The sequence below is a fragment of the Centroberyx gerrardi genome, chromosome 3, assembly GCF_048128805.1.
Source record: "Centroberyx gerrardi isolate f3 chromosome 3, fCenGer3.hap1.cur.20231027, whole genome shotgun sequence".
Classification (NCBI taxonomy): Eukaryota; Metazoa; Chordata; class Actinopteri; order Beryciformes; family Berycidae; genus Centroberyx; species Centroberyx gerrardi.
This window is the reverse complement of record NC_135999.1, coordinates 4,055,495-4,078,567: the sequence shown is the minus strand read 5'-3', so window position 1 is coordinate 4,078,567 and position 23,073 is coordinate 4,055,495. Positions and strand designations below refer to the sequence as shown.

At 42.2% G+C, this 23,073-nt stretch overlaps 2 protein-coding genes across 2 annotated transcripts in view; one reads left to right on the top strand and one right to left on the bottom strand.

The window, feature by feature from the left end:
* Nucleotides 1-1,878: 1,878 nt before the first annotated feature.
* psmd12 (proteasome 26S subunit, non-ATPase 12) lies at nucleotides 1,879-9,674 on the bottom strand. The gene is made up of 11 exons (XM_071923309.2): nucleotides 9,489-9,674; nucleotides 9,004-9,063; nucleotides 8,422-8,550; nucleotides 7,811-7,918; nucleotides 7,537-7,641; nucleotides 7,011-7,160; nucleotides 6,362-6,496; nucleotides 5,552-5,664; nucleotides 4,618-4,792; nucleotides 3,152-3,229; nucleotides 1,879-2,504 (listed from the first exon to the last, which is right to left on the bottom strand). The coding sequence occupies exons 1-11, from the start codon at nucleotides 9,603-9,605 to the stop codon at nucleotides 2,295-2,297; spliced, it is 1,380 nt and encodes a 459-aa protein (XP_071779410.1). The 5' UTR covers nucleotides 9,606-9,674; the 3' UTR covers nucleotides 1,879-2,294.
* Nucleotides 9,675-18,921: 9,247 nt separating this feature from the next.
* Nucleotides 18,922-23,073, top strand: part of LOC139930181 (cytoplasmic phosphatidylinositol transfer protein 1-like) — a 96,789-nt gene continuing 92,637 nt past the window's right edge. The window contains exon 1 of the mRNA XM_078290609.1: nucleotides 18,922-19,152. Within this exon, the coding sequence (XP_078146735.1) occupies nucleotides 19,105-19,152 (48 nt within the window). The 5' untranslated portion in view covers nucleotides 18,922-19,104. The remainder of the gene's footprint in view (nucleotides 19,153-23,073) is intronic.

The window sequence follows — 23,073 nt, the reverse complement described above, 5'->3', positions numbered from 1 at the left end:
TGAAGTAGAAGTATGGTGTAGTTAGTCCAGGTGGAGGTAGATCTAATCACTCCATATACTGTTGTGTAGTTTAAACTCTAACAATGCATCATATTTTATGAGCTTATTGCATGTTTTACATGTAAAACCTTATTCTGCAAAGTAACTAGTAACTCCAGCTGTCAGATAAATGTAGTGGAGGAAAAAGTACAATATTTCACTCTGAAATGTAGTGGAGGAAAAGTAGAAAGTCTCACAAAATGGAAATACTCAAGTAAAGGGCCAGTACCTCAAAAGTGTACTTATGTTCAGTACTTGAGTAAATGTACTTAAGTTACTTTCCACCTCTGCATTTAATACTAATACTACTGAAGCTCACAGCACAGCAGCTCAGTCCAGGACTGGCTGAACAAAGAGGAACCGGAACTACTGCCTGGTTCTGGTGGGTCTGTTTTCAGGTGTGTGGTCATCATGAGAAGTGTGAGAAGCATGAAGAAGACCCGGGCATGACCCTAAGTCATGCCCGGGTCATAAGCGCCCAGTAAGCCATGCCCATATGCCCAGTCATAAGCCTGGCATAGAGGGCAGAGCGGGCGGGGCAGGTTGACATCTGACATCACCTACCAGTTAGACGCTGCCATGCTAAAATACTTCGACTGAGCCGCAATCCATTATCCTGAATTTAATGACGAGGGTTAACTTTCATAATGGCAGCATTCGTGAGGTGGATGGAGAAAACTCTCTCTTCAAGAGTTCCTCAAAGAAAGATCAGGACCAGACTCAACCCAGTAGACTTTCATGATAACACGTTTGTTTTCATTTTCTTCCAAACAGCTTTGAGTTGGATCGTCTCTCTTCTCCATCACTGGCACTGATCTGTTAAAGGCTTTGTTGAAACTCTACATTGTCTTTTTTCATGATGGCGGTTTTGTCTGTTGTCTTGTCCTCCAAACTGCTCCGTTAACTCAACCACAGGTTTTTCTCCAAAGAAGAGAAACTTGAGCTTCTCTGCTGAGCCGTGACAACTTCTAACAGAGCTGATGTTAGTTTGCCAGCCTCGTTTTTGAACTAACACAGGAGAGCCGGGCAACAATGTAACATTTGTCTGTTTTGATTGTCTTTTTGTTTGTTAGCCAATTACTATAATCTTGGTTTAAATCATTTTAATTTAGGTTTAAAACAATCAAACAAATTGATAATTAAACCTAGATAAACTGAACTCTATAACTAATCTTATACTGCATTGGTGCAACCCAGCGTCAGTCTTAAACTAGGTTTAATGTTCATTAATAAAACATGATTTCATCCAGCAACATGTCTTCAGGTTTGAATCACAGCTTAGTGTGATATCACATTATCTGTAGTTTGAACAATATCTACACACATTTCATGGAGCGTTTTCTGAATGGATGCAGTCGTCTAGGTGTTGAAAAATAGACTTGAATAGATTTCTCTACAATCTCAACTTGTCCTTGGCAACATCTTGCATAAGCTCTGCAAGTTTCATCTTGATTTACAGTGCCAGCTGCTGTCGCTGTAATATTTAACTCAAGGCCCATTTACACAATGCAAAGGTTTTCCCTCATAACTAATAAAATCAATCACAGACAGGGGGATGCTATCAAGGGAGATGAAGTAAAACAGCATTCACTTTGTCAACACAAAATATGAAATTTGTCTTCCCATTATGCCTTGTTAGATGTGAACAAATCCACTTAATATAGGCAACGTGATTAGTGATCCTGCAGTACTCTTATTTTGAAATACTTCAATTCAAACCAAAATTTCACCTGACTGCACTCACAATACCACGGATGATGTGATGCAGGTGTGTTCACATGATAACTTCATTACACATAACCATGTGTAATGAACCAACACTAGGAAAGCATCCATTACCCAGATGTGAGGAGTTTAATGTTTACATTGCAAAGTATACATTTAAAAAAAAAAAAAGAGCTTTCGGCAATGTTTTAATAGAGCGAGTCGCGCAAATGCTCAACTATATCATCCATTGAATGGCTATATGGGAAACATTGGAGAAAAATGGGAGGAGGTCATCCAGTCTTTAACCGCACTGACAGAGCTGCTTGTGTGTTTATTGTGAATGTTTCAACTTTGGCTGGACAGTAAAACCGAACAAACTAAATCGGGCGTTAAATGCACGCTGCCGATTATTCCCCGATTAAATGACGCTGCGTTCACAGTCCACCGATATACTGCGTATTCAAAAACACTCACAACGAAGAGGGGGGGAAAAAAACAAAATGGACGAAAACATAAAACAAAATAATGCACTGTGTTGCGGTGTTGCTTCACTGCAGGTTGTGGATCATCTCCTCCTTGGCGATGAGGTGCGTGGTCTTGTTGACCAGCGACATGAGCGAGTTGAGCTTGTGGGACCAGTCGTTCAGCAGGTCGTTGGGGTCTTTGGGCCGCTGGAAGTTGATGATGCCCGCCAGCCGGTCCACCTTGGCGTAGATGGTCTTGTTCACCACCAGGTTGGAGAGGAACTCCTCCGATTCCTGACGGGAGGGGTTAGGGTGTCAGTGGCTTTACCTCACGATCCAAAACCGATTTTAAAAGCCGTTTTCTGATATGACAAATCTTTTTAAAAATGAAAAAAATCCACCCTTGGATCCTCTCACACTGTTATATATCATCAATCTGTGATGTTCTATACATTCCAGGAGTTATTTTGTGATAATAAAAATGTTCTTTTTTGTTGTACCCACTTTCCCCCCCAACCTGCTTCGTCTACTTCTACTTCAGTTAGTGATTTCCTACATTTCCCACAATGCATCTGGACAACAAAATGGACACAGAAATGCAAGGCCCATCGCCAATAGCTTTTGTTTCCAGCAGTGTTAAAGTATTTTTAGGATTTTTTTAGGTAAGAATTTCTTCTGAATAATTTCAGGGTCTATTTTAATCGTTCTGTGACTCACCATAAAAACATTTAGTAGTATATCAATGAGCCATAATGACCCAAACCAGTACATTAAACTGACCGGTCCACCTAAATATACACATCTTGAACTAAAAATACAACATTAAGCTGAAATAATACAGACTGACAAATCCATCTGATCTAAATATACAACAACAATTGATCTCCTGTGCAAAACGTGAGCTTCAGTCTGAAAGAGCCGATTAGTGGCACCGTGCTTACGTCAATGGAGAGGTCAAGGAGTCCGGCCATCCTCTTCATTGTGATTCTGGTGTAATATTTGGCCATTATTCTGATGTTCTGGGGAGGGGGGGAAGGGGAGAAAGTCATAAATATGCATCTTGGCGGTAGAATATTTGCATGAATTATTCAAGGAGAAAAGAGGGGGGGGGGGGATTTTGAGGCCGCGTCAACAACAGCTACAAAAAAAATATTTACGGCGTGAAATCCAACCGTCCATTACCGATTCGATTTGACTGCACTTTAACAATAATATTGCACATGACATTTTGCGAGTTTGGCCGTCCATTCGGCAGCGGGCGTGAATATCAACTGAATCGACGCTTCCATTAGGACAGAAAATGGACTGCCGGGAAGAGCTGAATTAAGCCTTTGATGTGCCCGGTGAATGTATTTATTCTAACTGCCACTTTCTCAGGTAAGCGACCCTCAATTATATTTCCAAATCAGACGCTGGTGGCTGGTGTGCCATTAACGACTGTGTTTACATGCACACAATAATCCAATTATGAGAAGCAGTCATTTGGGCTGTTTACATGCAAAAGAGTGCTTTGTTCGAATTTCCATTTTCTTGCAATTTTTGCATATCGCAATTATTATTATTTTTATGCTTTATTCAACAGTTAGTGAGAGAGAGACAGGAAGGCATCTACTCGGTGAGCCACCGGGGCACCCCGCATATCACAATTATTGACCGACTCTGTTTTCTCCTCTATAGGCTTCAAGCAGCATAAATCATTTTTTATGAACTGCAGCGTTGTTGCTCCCATGTAACTTTACTCCAATTTATCCATTTGGATGGATGTAAATCAATCATTGATACTTAAGTATTGGTGTGACTGTAAATGTAGCCATTGTTCAGTACTTGGCTCTTACATACATTCCCATGACTGGATGCTCTACCAAACAAATAGAACAACTAACGCAGGATGCCTGCAAGTTCGATCAAGGTAAATCTGAGACTTTTTAAGACCTTTAAAATGGCAGTTAGAATGAAATGTAAGGCAATTTCATCATTGACATGAATGTAAAAATGAGTCTTAAGTCCTAATAGAGTATAGAGCTGCATGAATTGGCTGATTTCTCACTAGAAAAGCGGATTAAACACATTTTAAAGATCCCTAAACTGAATTTAAGACTTAAGGCTGTATTTAAAAATAGTCAGTGCCCACTCTTAATTACATTCTTCCTACACATTTTGCCCAATCACATTTTCCATGACATCTAGCGCATGACTAATATTTATCAGTGTCCAAATATTATTTTTTGTCAAATAACTAATTTGAATGCCCCAACCTTGTTTTGAATAACTACAAGGGGAATCTATTAGTTGTATTAATTCAAACTGCATCTACTAGAAGCCAAGCTTGACATTAAACAAGCATGAACCAATTTCCATCAACAACATTTTGGCCATGAAGCCCCTAGATTTGACTGATGGGACTTACATGCTCCACCACCCTGTTCTTCAGGTCCTTCCACCTCTTCTCGGCCTCCTCCGAGTAGGAGAAGACGTCTGTGGCGGGGCTGTCGGGCGAGCCCTCCCTCAGCTCCTTCCCATAATCCTCCACCAGGGAGGCCCAGCGCATCAGCTCCATGGTGGTGAACTGCTTCAGGAGGTCCCTGGGAAGAAAAGATGATAAAAAAAAATAGGAAATTAAATGAAAGGAAGAAATGGACATGAAAAGTAAAATGACAGAGACACACAGACAGACAGAGTGATGGAGGGTAGAGGTTGTCTAAGCGTTTGAGGAAGTTGCAAGGGCGAGAAAGCGAGGGTGGGGAAACTGAGCCTCGACGGTGTTGGTGTTAACCTTTTTTTTTAGTCATATCAGTTCCACTGAGGTCAGGTTTTTAAAGAAACCCTGGGCCTGCAGTGCCAAATTCATACAGTGACATGAAGTCAAAAGTATGAAGCCTTCTTCTTCCTCCTGAACAACCGGGTCAAAACAACTGAAATGAGTGACATGATCAAGATAGCAGCAGCATGTAATGCTCAAAACCATCACGATTAAAAACACAGATGAAAGAGCAGACATCAGACCAGCAGTCATGTAACTACATGAGTCCCCGGTGTCCAAGTTGGCTGACTGAAAAGTTGAGTCAAGATTTAAGGAATTTAAAAAAGAACTTAGCTGGTTTGTGACCAAAATATTTCAACAAGACAGACGAGAATCCATTTTTGGCAACTTTTTTATTTGCACGTGGCCACATTAGCTCAATGTTTACACATCGTTGTCTATTATTAATAATGGAAACTAAAACAGAGATATACTATTATACACAAACTTCATTGCCGTCACATTATGTCTTGGATTTAGTCCATGTATTGACTGTGGAGCCAACAGGCATTAGTGGAGAGAAGAGGCATTTATATCTTACTTGTATTTGGGGATTTCTTCCAGTTTCTTGTCTGTGTTGATTCTGTGCACAAGGTCTGACTGCTCGTTGTCGTAAGGGGAGAGGATCACGTACAGCACAACGCTCTTCAGGGCCTGGAACACAAAAAGGTATCTGTGACTTTTCTTCAAACACAGTCCTACTCGAATGACAATGGATAGAGTAAAGAGCCGGAACACATATATTTGCTTATTGTGCTGGTAGCAAACTATTCTGTCTGGACATTTACACATCATTTTGCACTGATCATGTGTGATCAAAAACAGATTTACTAGATAGATAGATAGATAGATAGATAGATACAGTGAGAGACAAAGACAGAGAGAGAGAGAGAGAGATACAGAGACAGATGGAGATACAAAAACAGAGACAGACAAAGACAGAGAGAGCGAAAGACAGAGATACAGACACAGAGAGAGACAGAGACAGAGAGAGAGAGAGAGAGACAGAGAGAGTGACAAAAAGAGAGAGACAGAGATAGACAGAGAGAGAGGGAGACAGAGAGAGAGACAGACAGACAGAGAGAGTGACAGAGAGAGAGACAGAGAGTGAGACAGAGACAGAGAGAGAGAGACAGAGACAGACAGACAGAGAGTGACAGAGAGAGACAGAGAGTGAGACAGAGACAGAGAGAGAGAGAGACACACAGAGAGAGACAGAGAGAGTGACAGAAAGAGAGAGAGACAGAGATAGACAGAGAGAGAGAGAGACAGAGAGAGAGACAGACAGAGACAGAGAGAGAGAGACAGAGAGAGAGAGAGAGAGACAGAGACAGAGAGAGAGACAGCTTACCTGTTGCCACTTGGCGCTGTCCTCCAGGATGCAGGGGGTGTCATAGATGGCCCGGTAGTGTTTGCAGATGGACAGGTAGGAGCCCTCGTGCTGGTCCACTTGTATCATGAGGTTGTAGTACTTCAGCTTCGACTCCTGAGAGACAAAGAGGCAAAGTAGTAGTGTTCCATTACATCAGCCTTTTTGGCTCCCGGCCCCTAAAAATGAAGCGCTGCCAACTTCCAATCCCTTGTAAGAGTAAACAGGCAGGACAGGGAGCCGTGGCACAGAATGATGATTTTTATTTTCCTCTATTGAAGACTATTTTACTTGATAATTGGAAGACGTCTAGAGTCAGAAAGTGTTGATTACTTCTCAAGGCATTTATCACACAGATTCAAAACAAGACAATAAATCTGTATATTGGGAATGCATTTTTTCACATCTAATAATTAATCTTGTGACCCTCAAAAACATCTGATATAGATGATCCTGACAAGCAAACATCAGGTGCAATCAAACTGAAGGCACAGCAGAGACTACTTTACATAAAATGTGAGCTGCAATGCTCAGTGGCAATCATTAAAAATGTAAACAGCATGACAATGTCGGTCCAACGAGAAGACATAATGGGGAAAACATTGCAGACTTCTATACTCATCTCTCTTACCTCGGTGCCGTCCTCCTGGAAGAACTTGGTGTTGATCTTCTTGCTGATGATCTGGGTGCGAATGTAATCCTTGACGGCGATGCACAGCCTCATCTGCTCCAAGATGAACTCCACCTTCTCCTTCTTCTCCATGGAGCCATATGTCTCCACCTGGGGAGCGGTAAGTTGGGGTAAAGCACATTTCACCCAACAGGCCATTAGACTTCCAGAATATGTTTCTTGGTTTTTGCCTATTAACATAAATGTGAATAGGCAAAAATCTCAACATGCCCAAATCGAATGTCCCCCAAACATCTACTTCTTTCCAACCTCTGCAAATACATGACGTCTTGTAGTGAGTAGGGATGGGATGATATATTGAAAATCAATATATCGCGATACAAAAAAGTGACAATACGTATCGTGGGGCAGAAAAATGAATTGTGATATTAGCTATATTTTATTCTGCTGTAGTAATCACAACAACTCTATAGAATCCTCTTATTACTAAAAGGGACAAACTAAACAGAAGCCAGCGCTCTCTTACCTGCAGCTCCTGGAGGATGGCCGCTGCCTCTTTGACCTCTCCGTTCTGCTCCTTGATATTGGCCAAGGTCTTTGTCAGCCTGGCCCGCTCAATCTCTACATAGATCTGAGAGAGGAAAACATATTCAGCACTGGAGTATTAGGGGATAGTAGGGATACAAAGATGTTACCCTTGTTTCAAGCATTTATTGTGCGTCATCCACATACATGTTCAATTCTACTGGCAGGCTAATACTCTGAATAAACATCAACAAACACATAAACTCATCTCAGACCTTGCCAGCAGTCACAGTGCGAAGTGTGTCGATGAGTCTCAGCTTGATGGTCAGATCGGTCACAGCGTCCACGTACTTGTAACATTCCTGCACCATCTTGGCAACAGCCTGACAAGACACAGAACACAAGACAAATTAGATTCAGGCATTAATAATCAAGAGTCTGACGAGCAAATGAGTGCAGGGTATTTTGTATTTTTTATTCAAGTAGACCTAACTCTTGTCAATTCAGTTTGTCTAAACAGTTGTTTCAACTAATGATCATGTGTCATTTCTGCTCATAGGTACCAAAAATTTCCATAAACTTTCCATAAATGCTTCATAAAATCATAAAAACATGTCTCTAAGGCTGAGGCGTGACCCTTAGTTGGGATGCAAGGGGGTTAACATTGATCCTGACATAGTTCAGGGCAAATAGTATCTAATGTTATGTTGGGAAAGGGATTCAAGTCCCTGCAATACAAGATCTGAATACGGTAGGAATCAAGTGTACACTATTTGTAGTTACAGGATGTTCAGCTTCCAAAAATTATTTTTAGGTCAAAGGAAGAATTATTTTCAAACTGTGGGTCCCATGAAAACCAGGGACACCACTGGTAGAGCTGACCTACCTGTTTGAGTTGACTCCTCCTTTTGGACAGTAGCATGATGTTTTCATTCAGGGCGTCCCAGTCCTTGGCCTCATAACACATCTGGACCACAGCCACCAGGATTCTTGAGGTGGACACCATGTCTGACGCCTGGACAGGGGTGGAAGGCAGAAAAGTAAAGAACACACTTCAATACAGAGACCCTGAAATACATGTGTACACATGCACACACACAACAATATCCTCTCAGTAAGTTTGTTACTTACTGCATAAACATGCACACACTAGTGTTTCATGTAGAAGTTAGTTCTGGGACCCAGGTTTTTTTTTTTATCTGAATATATCCAGGTAATGTTGACTTGGTATGCAAGCTCTGGAAATTTTTATTATGATATATGACAATAATGCTGCAATTGTAATTGTTATTCCAGGGTGTGGAAAGATGATGAACTGTCATTGTATTTATGTTTTTCTCACTCGAGCCACAATTTCCCAGCTGTGGTTAATTGCTAAATGAAAGTAAAGTAAACACTGACACACATGCAGACAATGATTCATTTCTCAGCATCAGTTTGTTTTGCACAGTGATGCTCAGTCACCGACCGTTCTGGTTTGCTTCTCCAGTGACAGCAAGCTCTCAACGGCCTCCTGCAGCTTGCCCTCCTGCGAGAGAGACACACACAAATACATAGTTAGTTACATCTTCATTTTAATAGTGTACATTGTTGTCTCAGAATAACGCGGCAAATGTTACTGGACACATAACTTACAGTATAACAACACTTAACGCTTAGCTAGCTCGCGAGCTAGCTAATGATGTTGGCTAGTCAGCTAATGCTACTAGCATGCTAACAGGCTGATTGACACACCAAAATGTGGGTGGAAAGGGAGTGTGGGTAAAAAGGACGTGAGAGGAGAAACTGAGAAACTTAACAACATTCACATTTAAGGAATGATTTGCGGTCAAAATATAGGTTTTAGTTGCCGAGGTAGTGCTACAGCTAATGGTTGGCTAGCTTGGATGCTAGCACAGTCATCCCGACGCACCATGACTCAGCCGGCGCTGGCCTCACTCACACTCCACTTACTTTTGCCATTTTCTCGCACTCAGGGAGACGCTGGTCTACAGTTGAACTGTAGTCCATCTCCATCTTCACGATCTTTCCATCAGACCGCTCCGAGCGCTCCTCAGACACGTTAGCCATGGTAAATTGATGATAGCGCACGGTGACTTTTTTCCTGCGAGCAAACTCAGCCTCGTACTATTTTGCTTGTCAAATGAACATAAGGGACGGGACGGGGAAACTGACCAATCAGAAGGCAGAGTTAAACAGCTGTTCGGGGCGCCTGAAGGACCCAGACAGGACCCCGCAAAAATAGTCCCAGGCGTTATAAGAGCCTAATTTAATATAATACTTCAACGTATAAAAGTCTGCTGTTCACTTTGACTATTCTTCAGCATATATCTGGCATATGTCTGCGAGCCAAAATATATTTTGAATGGCTGTCATTTAAATTTTTTCTGGACGTTTTTTATTTTAGTATCTGAAGTATATGTAAAAATGTATTTTTTGCAGTTTAGGACTAAAATGGATGAAATGTTACATATACATTTTGCTGAACACATTTACACTTGCATAGTCTACACTTTATATAAGCATATCTATCTATCTGACTTGGGATAAATAGGCACAGTAGTGAGCATCCAAATTGATTCCCCATCTTTAAAGTAGAGGGTGGTGGTGACGAATCTCAGATTTCACCATTATTGATTTATTTATGTGGGCTTTATTACGATAAAGATATATAATCCTAATAATGTATTCATGAGGGCCATAAATGTCCTGTAATGATATCAGTATTTTAATAATGACACTAAAATTTGAATGTTTCAGCAAGTGAATTCATATTTTTAGACACCCATCTATTTTTCAGGCAGTTTCATGTTCTCTCCAAATCAGCGCATCACAACTGCACTTGATATTGACTGGCATCTCTCCCTAAAGAGCTGCTTTAATCAGGCAGCTTTTCATCATTTGAATGTAGAGGGAGTGCTGTCTGCCAGTCAGAAAATTATTCTTGGAGTTTGTTCAATGCCTAACTCACTTAGCCTATATTTAGTTGAAAAAAACAAGAGGCACATAATTTTTTATCCTTAGATAGGAGACAATATTCTCTTCGGCATTATTGTACTATTTGTAAGAAAATAGAATCAAAGAGGCTGGGAGAAGTGCAGATGAAAAGAGTAAAGGATGAGAAGAAAAGAAAAAAGAAAAGAAAAGGGAAGTGGCTTTTTAACAAGGAATCAATGGGTGATTTAAGAGGAGTCTGGGTTCTTAATTAAAAAATTAAGCATCTAAGGTCCTAACAGGGAATTCACTGTGTGTTGATTTGGTGGAGCTCTGCCCCATGGCTGGATAGGGAACATTAAATAAGAGGAATGACTTGCATAAATTACAGGTTTAATTGGGAGGGAAGCCCAGTTAAAAAAACAAACAAAAACAAAACATTACTGTCATTATGGGACAAGGCAGTTTCACATATTTACATTGATACCCTCAGCACTTTTAAGAAGCATCTCTTCAACATCACTTTTATTTAGGTGTCGGTTAATTGGTTTAAATGTATTTTGTGTTTTTCTTTTACTTCTGTGTATTTAAATTTGAACCTTCATTGTCCTTTTTATTATTGTTTTTATTTCTTTGGTTTCATCCCTTTTTATTATTCTGTAAAGCAGGGACGTTCATTATTTTGTAAAAGGAGCTTCACAAATAAAGTTCATCATTATTATTATTATTATTACATAGTGGTGTAATGCCATTAAATTGCCAAATTTTGTTCATCCTCATCTGAAAATGTGAAGTTGAGATGATGATGATGATGATGATATTGATGATGATAATGATGATGATATTGATGATTCTGTTGATGATGATAATGATGATGATAATGATATGTTGTTGATGATGCAGCTGCTGCTGCCGATAATGATGATGAGGATTCTGATGATGATGATAATGAAGATGATGATGATAATGATGTTGTTGATGATGCAGCTTCTGCTGATGATAATGATGATGATGATGATAATGATGTTGTTGTTGGTGTTGATGATGATAATGATAATGATGATGATGATGATGATAATGATGATGATGTTGTTGTTGTTGATGATGATGATAATGGTGGTGGTGGTGGTGGTGGTGATGATAATGATGATGATAATAATGATCATGATGATGATAATAATGATCATGATACTGATAATGATGATCATGATACAGGTTTATATGGCATTTGGTGTATGCTTCTATTCAAATCACTTTAGAGCAGCTTACTTTGAATGCATACAGTGGGAATTAAAACCCAAACCTCAGAGTGTAATATTGGTGATGATGATGATGATGATGATGATGATGATGATGACGATGACGAATAACAAAGATGACGACACCAACCACAGATCCAAATCTCGAAAGGTGAACAGCCCATTCTGCCCTGATGAATCGACTGCTCCAGATGAATGAAGAACTTTATGAATGGAGTCAGCCTGTGAATGAACACAGCATGCAGTGACCAGCGTCCACCAGCAGGTGTCCCTTTAATATCTCCATCATACACACAGCACATGCCTGTCCTCACACTTCACTGCTTCCAAACGCATTCATTGCCCCCAATAAATAAAGCTAATGTAGGTCAGTGACTCTCCTGCTGCTCAGGGCACAGAAAGCCCCTATAAGCCCTGACCTGGAATCAGTTTGAAATTGAACATGACTGGGATCTGCTTTGGAGAAGATCAAATGTGGAACAAGAGGCAGAGACAGAAAAATATCCCACAAAAACACAATATACATCTAAAACATATGCACAAATTCTCAAACCAGGATACAATAAAAAAATAAAAATAAAATTAGGAGCACTTTGTCATGGGCCACAGCATGGAAGACAAGCAGAAATATTAATAAGTCATATTTGTATAGCAAACAATGATTCTTACATATCAAAAGCTCAAACAAAGAAAAATTGACTAATTCAATGGTTCTCAACGTGGGGTCCGGAGACCACCAGGGGTCCTCGAGGGGGTTCTGGAGGGTCCCCAGCAAATTGATGAATCGTTAAATTTACCATTATTTCATTTATAAGAACTTAACACAATGAGAGAAAATATCTCATCAAATGGGGGTCCATGGCTCTAATGTGGACTACATCAGGGGTCCTTGATATGAAAAAGGTTGAGAATCGCTGGACTAATTGATTGGCCATCATCATCATCAACATCATCTTCATCAATATCACCGATTACAATAGGCTCATCAGCGCCATAATGGTATGAAAAGCCTAAATCATACACAGTGAGTGTATCAGATTGATGATTTTCAATGATTTTCACTCAATTCACCTGTTTCATAAGCTCATCTTTACGATACACAATTCATACTTATATTATAGATAACGCATCATTCCCAGCACAACTAAAGACTGTTTCCCAACAATGCGTCAGTGCTGAAAAGTGGGACAGAGGTATTAGGGCTTCGGCTTTGGTATTACTGCCGCGAGTTAGCGGTTCAGATGACACGAGGCCCGGTGTAATCTCCTTTTCTAATCAACACAGACCTTATTGAAGTGGTCAGGTCAGTAGGCAATCCTGGCCTGTCCCACGGCCCATAAGCCTCTTGGGTTTTGGGTTGGGATGAAAGTAGCCTGTCAGAGATGAAGCACAGCAGGCTTTGGGGCTTGTTTGATAAGCTGTTCATTATCCTCCAGAGGAAAATGAATGAAAACTTTGTTTAATTGCCGCATGGTAATAACTTGCGGATAGTCCTAGCAAGGGAAATTCTGCATTGAAGAATGTGAGTTGTTTAATTCATAGAGGCGGTTTAATGCGCTGCTGCATGATGTTAGGCCATCCATTTACAAGCACACATGGGTAAGCTTTAATATCAGACTGGCAGCGAGACGCATCGATCAACAGTCTGGCTGAGGAAATGCATTCAGCAAACTGTCTCCACCGTTCAAGACACACCCAGAACTGTTAACGGATATCTTTGTTTCTTTCTTCTTTTCATCTTAGGTTCTACTGGGAAACGGGCCAGTCATGTGGTCCGCTTCCATTATGAATGAGGTTCCAGAGCTACACAAAAACAGTCTGTGAAACCTGCAATGGAACTGTATTTTCTTTGCACATTTTTTATTCTTTTCATTGTTTTATGTGTTTTTTGTAAATTAATTCTTCAGTTAAATGCTTAAAGTATCCTAGAGTTTCCCAGCTTTAAAGAGCTGATAACCCTAGAAGAATTTCATTAGTATTGGTTTCAATGGAGAGTTTAGAGTCCCAAGTCAGACTCAAGTCTTGAGGCACAAGTCTCAAGTCAAGTCCCAAGTCTAAATGTAGATTACCAAGTCAATTCCAAATCAAGTCCAAGTCATTAAAGTCAAGTCTCAAGTCTAAATGTAGAACAGCAAGTCAAGTCAGAACAAATCAAGAGTCCAGTATCAATTTAATATCTGAAAGAAAACTAAATATCTAGGACTTTTCAATGCAATATGGTTTTAATAGGATAAAAACTTGGTAAGAGCATCATGAGTTTGATTTCTATAATCAGTTTCAACTTCAATAAATTCAATCATTCCATACAAATTCAGAAAACAGAATTTAAATTCAGTCGTCTGCTGGAACAAATCTCATCACTTTCAATCTAAGTCATTTACACAAACACAAGATCTCAAGTCAAGACTTTAGAAACCTTTTCAAGTCATCAAAGTACAAGTCAAAGTCAAGTCCCAAGTCACCAGAACTCAAGTCAAGTCAAGTCCCAAGTCACCAGAACCCAAGTCAAGTCAAGTCCCAAGTCACCAGAACCCAAGTCAAGTCACCAGATCTCAAGTCAAGTCAAGTCCCAAGTCACCAGAACCCAAGTCAAGTCAAGTCCCAAGTCACCAGAACCCAAGTCAAGTCAAGTCCCAAGTCACCAGAACCCAAGTCAAGTCTCAAGTCATCAGAACCCAAGTCAAGTCACCAGATCTCAAGTCAAGTCCCAAGTCACCAGAACCCAAGTCAAGTCCCAAGTCACCAGAACCCAAATCAAGTCAAGTCTCAAGTCACCAGAACCCAAGTCAAGTCCCAAGTCACCAGAACCCAAATCAAGTCAAGTCTCAAGTCACCAGAACCCAAGTCAAGTCCCAAGTCACCAGAACCCAAGTCAAGTCCCAAGTCACCAGAACCCAAATCAAGTCAAGTCTCAAGTCACCAGAACCCAAGTCAAGTCCCCAAGTCACCAGAACCCAAGTCAAGTCCCCAGTCACCAGAACCCAAGTCAAGTCCCAAGTCACCAGAACCCAAGTCAAGTCCCAAGTCACCAGAACCCAAGTCAAGTCCCCAATCACCAGAACCCAAGTCAAGTTCCAAGTCACCAGAACCCAAGTCAAGTCCCAAGTCACCAGAACCCAAGTCAAGTCCCCAGTCACCAGAACCCAAGTCAAGTCCCCAGTCACCAGAACCCAAGTCAAGTCCCAAGTCACCAGAACTCAAGTCAAGTCTCAAGTCTTCTCTTCATGCATCAAGTCTCAAGCAATTGAAACTGTCACTCGAGTCCAAGTCATGTGACTCGAGTCCCCACCTCTGATCGACAGCTTCAATACATATCAGTATTGGTATTGGCCTTCAAACACCTTATTAGTCAAACCCTCTGTACCAGTATTGCACATTCATTCCCTGGCAATGCAACAGGCCTATTATAGTTTATGAATTTTGCTGAGCAGACCATAACAATGCACCACATTAATGAAGTCAGCAGCAAGTCCTCCCTTAATTGGAGACTGCTGATGCGTTTGCATTGTTCCTTCTATTTAACCGCACGCTGCAACTTTGTCAAGCAAAGCGGGACACAAATAGAGTCGGTAGTGTGTCTAATTTTATTCATTAGAAACCTGTTGTTATAGACGCAGGCTTGTCTCAGCCTTCATTCAGCCTAGTGGGCAAATATTTAATGCCTGAACAGCAGCATGACAGTGGGGGGTTTCCCTGAGAAATCACAAAAGACTGCAGAAAGTGTCTGACTTCATACAACCAGTGGAAACATTTACTTTTTGGCTGCTTTTTTGTAGTTTTTCTTCATTTGATCCACTCATTCGCATTGTATCTTTAATGTTCCATACACAAACAGTAGTGGTTTCCACATGAAACTCGCTGTGTGGTAGAGGAAGTAAACACACAGCGACCCAGATCCTCATGCTGAGGCTCTGACACACACACACACACACACACACACACACACACACACACCACACACACACAGTGATGCAAGGGAGGGAAGGGATTTTGATCTTTTATCTTGATGCTTCGGCAACGTTGCTCTTTACTTTCATTCTGATAAAGGACATTGAATTGATAGAGAGAGTGTGCGTGTGTGTGTGAGAGAGAGAGAGAGAGAGAGAGTGTGTGTGACTGTGTGTGCATGTGTGTGTGAGAGAGAATATGTGTGTGTCTTAAAGAGAGTGTGAGTGTTTATGTATGTGTGTGAGAGAGAAAGAGAGAGATGGGGGGAGTATGTGTGTGTGTGTGTGTGTGTGTGTGTGTGTTTCCTGTCCCGGTGGTTGAGCCGATGTTTCCGTGGCTGCAGCAAAGTATCGCGTCGTCTCTCTGAGAGACGGAGCGGGTCTGACAGGAGGAAGAGGAGGGGGGAGGAAGGGGGATGAAGGGGGAGTATTTGCTTGAATTTTCCGCATCCTCTGTAAACTGCGTTAACCCGTAGAAGAAGAACAGCCGGAGGCACCGGACAGCCTCCTTTCCCTCTGAGTCAAACACCGTTGCTGATTTCTTCCTCGTGTCTTTGGTTTCAGAAAGCTGGAAAAGTGAAATATGAAAGTTGACAGAGTTCCACATACTGCTGTTTTTTTTCTTACTCGCTGCTTTTTTTCCTGCCGTATCCCGGTAAAACCGGTGTGAAGCCAGCAGGCATAAAAAACATCACATCCGGCCAAACTTTTACCAAAATAAAAGCCTTAGTGAACATTCCCTGAAAAATTTTTTTTTGATTAATAAAATGAATACTGTAAATCCTCTAATATTAGCCCGGGCCTTTATTTACCTCAACTGCAGAGGGTACCAGGCCTTTATTGGAAGCAGGCTTATATTAGAGACAGGCCTTTATTTCTAATTCCCTCTGTTTGATAAGTATATTTGCTCATATTTTAGTACGAAGCCTCCTTGTTTTCTGATCTGCTTCTGTTGGGGTACATTAGGTAGACGTTTTTTTGTTACTGCAATGCATTACGATAATTACGGTAATCGACGACGGCACGCTCCAGAGACTTCCGCCGGCCGAGCCATCTTGTGGCACTTGTACGTTACTACAAACTACAGTTACAAGCTACAGTTACAAACAGGCACCAGGAGTTTACCGGTATCCACCGTTGTTTGCATGTAAGCTAAAGCTAACTGAAGCTAACTGAACCTGGGCGCCGATGTGTTCCCGGTGATCCGGCCGAGATTTCGGCGGGGGTCCCGACGCCGATGCGTCACTGGGCGTCCGGGGCTCGGATCGGGAGGATCAATGCGGGGCGTGGGCGCGGTGGAGAGAGGAGACGGACACGGTCCAGCCATATACTGGTTTTGACCTAGTCTTGTTTCCTTTGTTTTTTCCCCCGGCCTGTATTTGAGGCCGGCCTTTATTTGTTCGTGTCGACCACGCCCCCGGCCATTATCGGAGACCCGGCTTTTAATTGACTACAGGCCACTATTAGAGGATTTATGGAATTCAAGAATCAATCTTTAATTGATGAAACTACAACTGTTGTTTTTTTGTGTAATTTCCATAATATAGTCATATAGGGGTGGAAGTACCAATCCTATTAGCATTAGGCCTACATCTGGGTTGGTTCCAGAAATTTTGGAATTGACTCCGATTCTGATTCCAAGTATTGGGAGTTGATGGGGTCGATTCCAAGAGTCGATTCCAGACAATTTTTTCTTTCTTTCTTTTTTTTTTTCTTCTCAACAGTCAGCAACAGTGTCTAATACCTGGTCTATCTCTCCCTCTCCCGCTCTCTCACTCTGTTGCCGGGCAAACTAGCCACTTGTACACTTATCAGAATAGCCAGTGAGGACTTGATTCACTTGTACATGCGTGTGCAGGGAATCTACATTTTCTGTACTGTGTGGAATCGACTCCACAGCTTTGGAGTCAATTCTCGTTTCCCAAATGAGTCGAATCAAAGAATCGATTCGACTCCCAGCCCTAAGATTTGGGCCAGGTCCGGGGCAGTGTCAGTTATTATCTGGTAAATAATTACAGTTGCAAAAACCTGCTTAAAAAGTAGCTCGGTTAAAATGTAGGCTACTCTTTAAAAACGGTCCTTAATATGATTCTTCCCATGCAATATAAAAAGAACAAGGGAACATGTGATATTGCACATGCGGTCATTATTTTTTCTGTGATTAAAAAATGTTAAATGCCTACTACTATTGTTCAGTAATGTTACTTCATTGATGTTTCTTTTGCTATTAGCTATACAACTAGCTAGCAAGGCTAGCGAACTAGCTAGACAACTACCAAACACTGTCCAATAGCCTACTGCAGCTGGATGGATATAGGATTTTGGCTACTGTTAACTAAGCAACTATAATAGAAAGATTTGAGCATTTAATGTTACAGTTAGTTAACTTTACATTGCCTCCACAGGATTGACACAAATGCAATTTACACTTGACCAGTTTTTGATGCAATATGCTGCAAAGCCTACAAAATGTGTAGGCTACTCTGTAGGCTTAAAGTCGAGATGAAACGGCATTTCGAGAGTATCTAACTTCCGTATCGTGACGTATTTCCGAGTGAAACAGGAAAGACAGGCGGGACATAACGTTGGGAGGAATTTGATTTGAACGTTGAAAAGTGGGCGTGTCATAACACCCGAAGACACACCGAAGTACCGTGCTGTTGCTAGCTAGCTAACTAATGAATCTTAGCCTCTTAGCTCTGTGCGCTAAAAGTTGAAGATTGATTGATGGGTGGATGTCATGATATTATTGGTTGAAATTAGTTACGGGCATGCTTACGTAAGCACACGGCATATTTTGTTTTACAGGAAGAAAACATGATTGAATTTTGATATAAGAATACAATGAAATTGATTTTTGGTATTTTTTTTGGCATATATTGTTAAATAGGTGCACAGTATGACCGGGGATGTGATCTAAAAGGGTTAAAAAGGCATTTTTCATTTCATCTCGTCTTTAATGGATACAACTTAAAATACGTAATACTTCAGTCAAAACACACTTAAGTAAACGTGAAATTGCTACCTTCAAATAGCTACTCAAATACAGCAACTATTAAAAGCAATGTAATTCGTCACTTGCACTCACGGCCATATTCTTTTTTGTACGCTTTTATTTTGAAGCCCGAATCAGCTCGCTTCCGGTGTTGCTCCGTGCTGTTTGCGTGGCGCTTGACGCAGCTGTGGCTACGAGGGGACGAGGCTCCGTCAGACCAGCTCATTCTGCCTGCGCTCGCATTCCCCGCCGGAGAGAGAGTGCTGTGGCTCCGATGAGACAACCCAGCTGGAACTTGGGCTGTATTTCCACATGCAGTGACACATCCAGAGGTATTACACAGACCCCGTAGAGCGGCGGAGGGACCGTTTTCCTGCCCGGTTTTTGACACATTTGTGAATACACACGAGACGCGTATCAAGAGGGGGAAGAAGATGTTGCTGAAGGAGTACAGGATATGCATGCCCCTCACCGTGGAGGAGGTGAGTTTTCGACCCGTTTCTACACTTCTTTATGGCTGTAACTGTCAAGGCAGCGCGAGAGCCTTCACGTTGGGTTTGTTGCTCGAGACAAGTGGAAGGAGCTGCCGCTGGCTTACAGTCAACTTTGAGGAACATATTCACCCAAATTTAGCTGGAAGTAATTAAGTCAAGACTAGCAAGGTTATCAGTCTCTCTCTCTCTCTCTCTCTCTCTCTCTCTCTCTCTCTCTCTCTCTCTCTCTCTCTCTCTCTCTCTCTCTCTCTCTCTCTCTCTCTCTCTCTCTCACACGGTTCTATGGCTCTAGCCTATAACACTTCAATGTAATACACCCAATCTCTGGATAAAGTCAATTTTAAACCGTTCTGCTAAGCCTAACAAGACTGTGTAGTCTTGGTTAATGTTATAATCCATTACATACATGCACATATAATCCTACTGTATATTTTAGAATGGGACTAAACAAATATCACAGAAACACTTTCATCAAAAATCCTATTACAGAAAATCCTGCATTGATACCATAGGAAATAGAGGAATTACCATTAAATATGATAATGTCACTATAAACTCACTGCTGACCATACAGGGATATTGTAGTGATTTTTTTATTAGTGCACACAAGCTGTGCTCTCTCTCTCTGTCTCTCACTCACACACACACACACTCACACACACACACACACCATTACATACACAGAGTTTGCATTACATTAAATCCACGCTGCCCTATTGGATGCACATGATGACCGCAACCCAGGGCTCATCCTGCAGGGGATTCATAGCCCCCCACTGTGAAGCCATTGAGTGGTGTTTCTTACTAATATCTAATATATATACTAATATATACTAATACACACACACACTCCTTGACCCCATGCAGGGTCTGTTTGGTCTCACGACTCTTGCTGTCTAAAAATAGACGGCGCAGATGATTGCTCCCCTGTCCTGGCATGCACGCCTTTTTCAATTATCACCCATGTTGTCGCTCGTCGTCGTCGTCCTGCTCGTCTCCCCGCTGCCTGTCTTCATGTTGTGATGAATGGGTGTCAGTTGGGTTTTCTTATCTGGGGGGCCGGTGGGCATGCAGAACAATCGTCTGACTGTAGCGCGGCGTCACGCTCCCATTCAGATCCCGAGATGACAACCCAAAGATGAGGTCGCGGCACAAAGCGGCGAAACGCACCGTAACGCTTAAATAAGCAATGTCGAAAATACTGAGGGATGTGACCAAAACAACTGCTTGCTTTCAGCTCCTTTATTGGGAGCTCATACATTTCCTCCTGTTCTCAGCCTCCGTAAGTAGGATGCAGTGCAAACTTCACTTGGGCTTATAGTATTTGGGGGGGGCCCGCACAGGGGGCCCCCTCAAGAAGTCAACGGTACGCCCCTGTAGTAAAAATGACTGTGGGTATTAAAGGAAAAATCCACCCTAAAACACTTTAACACTGTTAAATACAGCTAATGGCGATGTACCTTGCATTTCTGGGTCCATTTTGTTGTTTGGTGGTGTATTAAAAACGTAAATATATAACAGTTCAAGTGTATCTGATGGTGGATTTTTCCTTTAACATTATCAATAGTGACATGGAGGGTGCCCATAATAACTCTTATGCTGTGTGACTTGTATTTCCATATTCTCATATATTTCAGTACTGGTAACTAGGCTGATAAGTGGGTATACCCTGAATACATATACATATACAGTATGAATACACACTTGATACTATCTGCCTGCCCTTAACCACACTACAGACCCAACCTATTCAATCTATCTGAGATGTGAGAGTCTTATGTTTGCTGTGAGTTAAAGCTGCACTAGGCAACTTTTGCACATTGGTGGCTCCAAATGGGCAGCGAGACATAACGATTTGAAACATTTGAACTACAACACCCAGAATTCCTGCAAGGTGACGTCAGTAAACTGCACACTGCATGTTCCTGTTTACCAATCTGTGATGCTTTATACCAAAGGAAACCAAAGAGACGAGAGAGAAAACAGATCTAACCTTCGGTGAGTCCAGCTTCCTCTGGACGGATGTCATTTTACATAAAAATCTTGCCTGCAGCTTTAAGGAGGAGCAACAAGTTCACTCATTTTGTTTTACCACTTGCTGCCTATGTGTTCTCATCACAAACAACGGCTTAGTGTCTTGTGAAACAGGTATTACACCACTGACTCATGTACCGAACACGCAAATGAAATCGGCATGAATGGATCCTCATGGCCGAGGGAGAAATTTACACTTTCATTGCAAAGGTGTTATGTGAAGAATTGCCTTTGATTTGCCTTTCGTGTACGTAGCTTTTCTTGTGTGTGTCCTCTGTGTGTGCACCTGTGTGTGTGTGTGTGTGTGTGTGTGTGTCATTGTGTTTGCGTCTTCCTTTCACTTAACCAGCCTCCGAGCGCATGTTTCATGCATATGGAACGGCCTGCGTAAGGACGGGGAGACCAGCGAGGGCTTTCTCCTCGCATCCCCCCCCCCCGAACGTGTGAGCAGATCGTCGTCGCCAAGGGCAGGGAGAGGCCCGTTAACGATGAGCCTCATCGCCGCCGCCGTACTCCTCTTCCTCTCACCATGCACTCGCTTCCTTCACATGCAGACCAAACGGCAACCGTCTCTGATCACTTGCAGTTGCTGGTGTGGATTTTTGACACCTGTTGTGAAGCTGTAAAAAAAACAATGGAGGCTCCCGGTACACGTGATATAGCTTTTAACGTGAGCTCCATTTTGCATGGGATCTCAGAAACTCCAAAAACCTGACGCACTTCAATCACAATGGATCACAGGCTGAGAAAACACCCACATGCTTTTTCCACTGTACTCTGACTGTAAAGTGTAAGAGGGGATGGATGTGCGTTAGTCGACATGTTTCAGCGAACAAGAACAAGAGCTGCCACCCATCGCTGCTCAGATAAGCACTTCACTTCTTTTTTTTCTTTTCTTTCTTTATTTTTTTTTTTTACAAAGATTAAGCCCCATTTGGATGAATCTCCGGAAGCAGACCTTCTAACTTGAAAAAAAAAAAAAACACATCGAAAAGCAACCTCATTTCCTCAATGGTCCAATAGGGAGGGGTGCGCGTGTGTGTGTGTGTGTGTGTGTGTGTGTGTGTGTGTGTGTGTGTGTGTGTGTGTGTGTTGGGGGGGCTTGTCACGTCTTATCATGACTGTGCACATTGAGCCGGGTGTCATCCCTCGTCTCCGATAACTTTGAGTGGGTGTTTCCTGTCTGTCCAAGGGGAGAGGAAGGATGGAGGGATGGAAGGGTGGTGAATGAGGGCCTGGGGAAGGGAGGGAGAGAAGGGTGGGGGGTGGGTGGGTGGGTGGGAGTAAAAGCAGAAGAGGGAGGGAGAGAGAAAAGGAGGATTGAGGAAGGGGGGAAAAGAGAGAGTGGGGGGGGGGGATAGCGGGTGATTCAGGTCCAGTTGATTGCTGAGGGGCTGAGGAAGAAGAGGAGGAGGAGGAGGAGGAGGGGGGATTTATGGAGAGAGGGATGGAAAGAGAAGAGGGAGGAGTGGTGGGGATGAGGGGGAAGTTCTGGGAGAGGTTTTTTTTTCTCTCTCTCTCTCTCTTTAAAGCCCCCAGGGTCACGAGCTAATACTCTGTGTGTGTGTGTGTGTGTGTGTGTGTGTGTGCCTTGGGTTTGGAGTCACGGGGACATGCGAGGTCACATCTCTCTCTCTCTCTCTCTCTCTCTCTCTCTCCCTCCCTCCCTCTCTCTGCGTATTGTCTCTGGGAAGAGATTACTGTCTGCTGCTCGGCTGTGTTGCGTCATCGCAGCCTTTACCACTGCAGATGTTGGACCGGCTATCTGCGCAGTGTCTGGACAAGTTTAACAAAGATCACGCCCGTTCAGCAAAACGTTTTGCAACAACCAAACCCTATGAGTTGTTCAGCGAGCTTTGATCCCGCGTGAGTCAT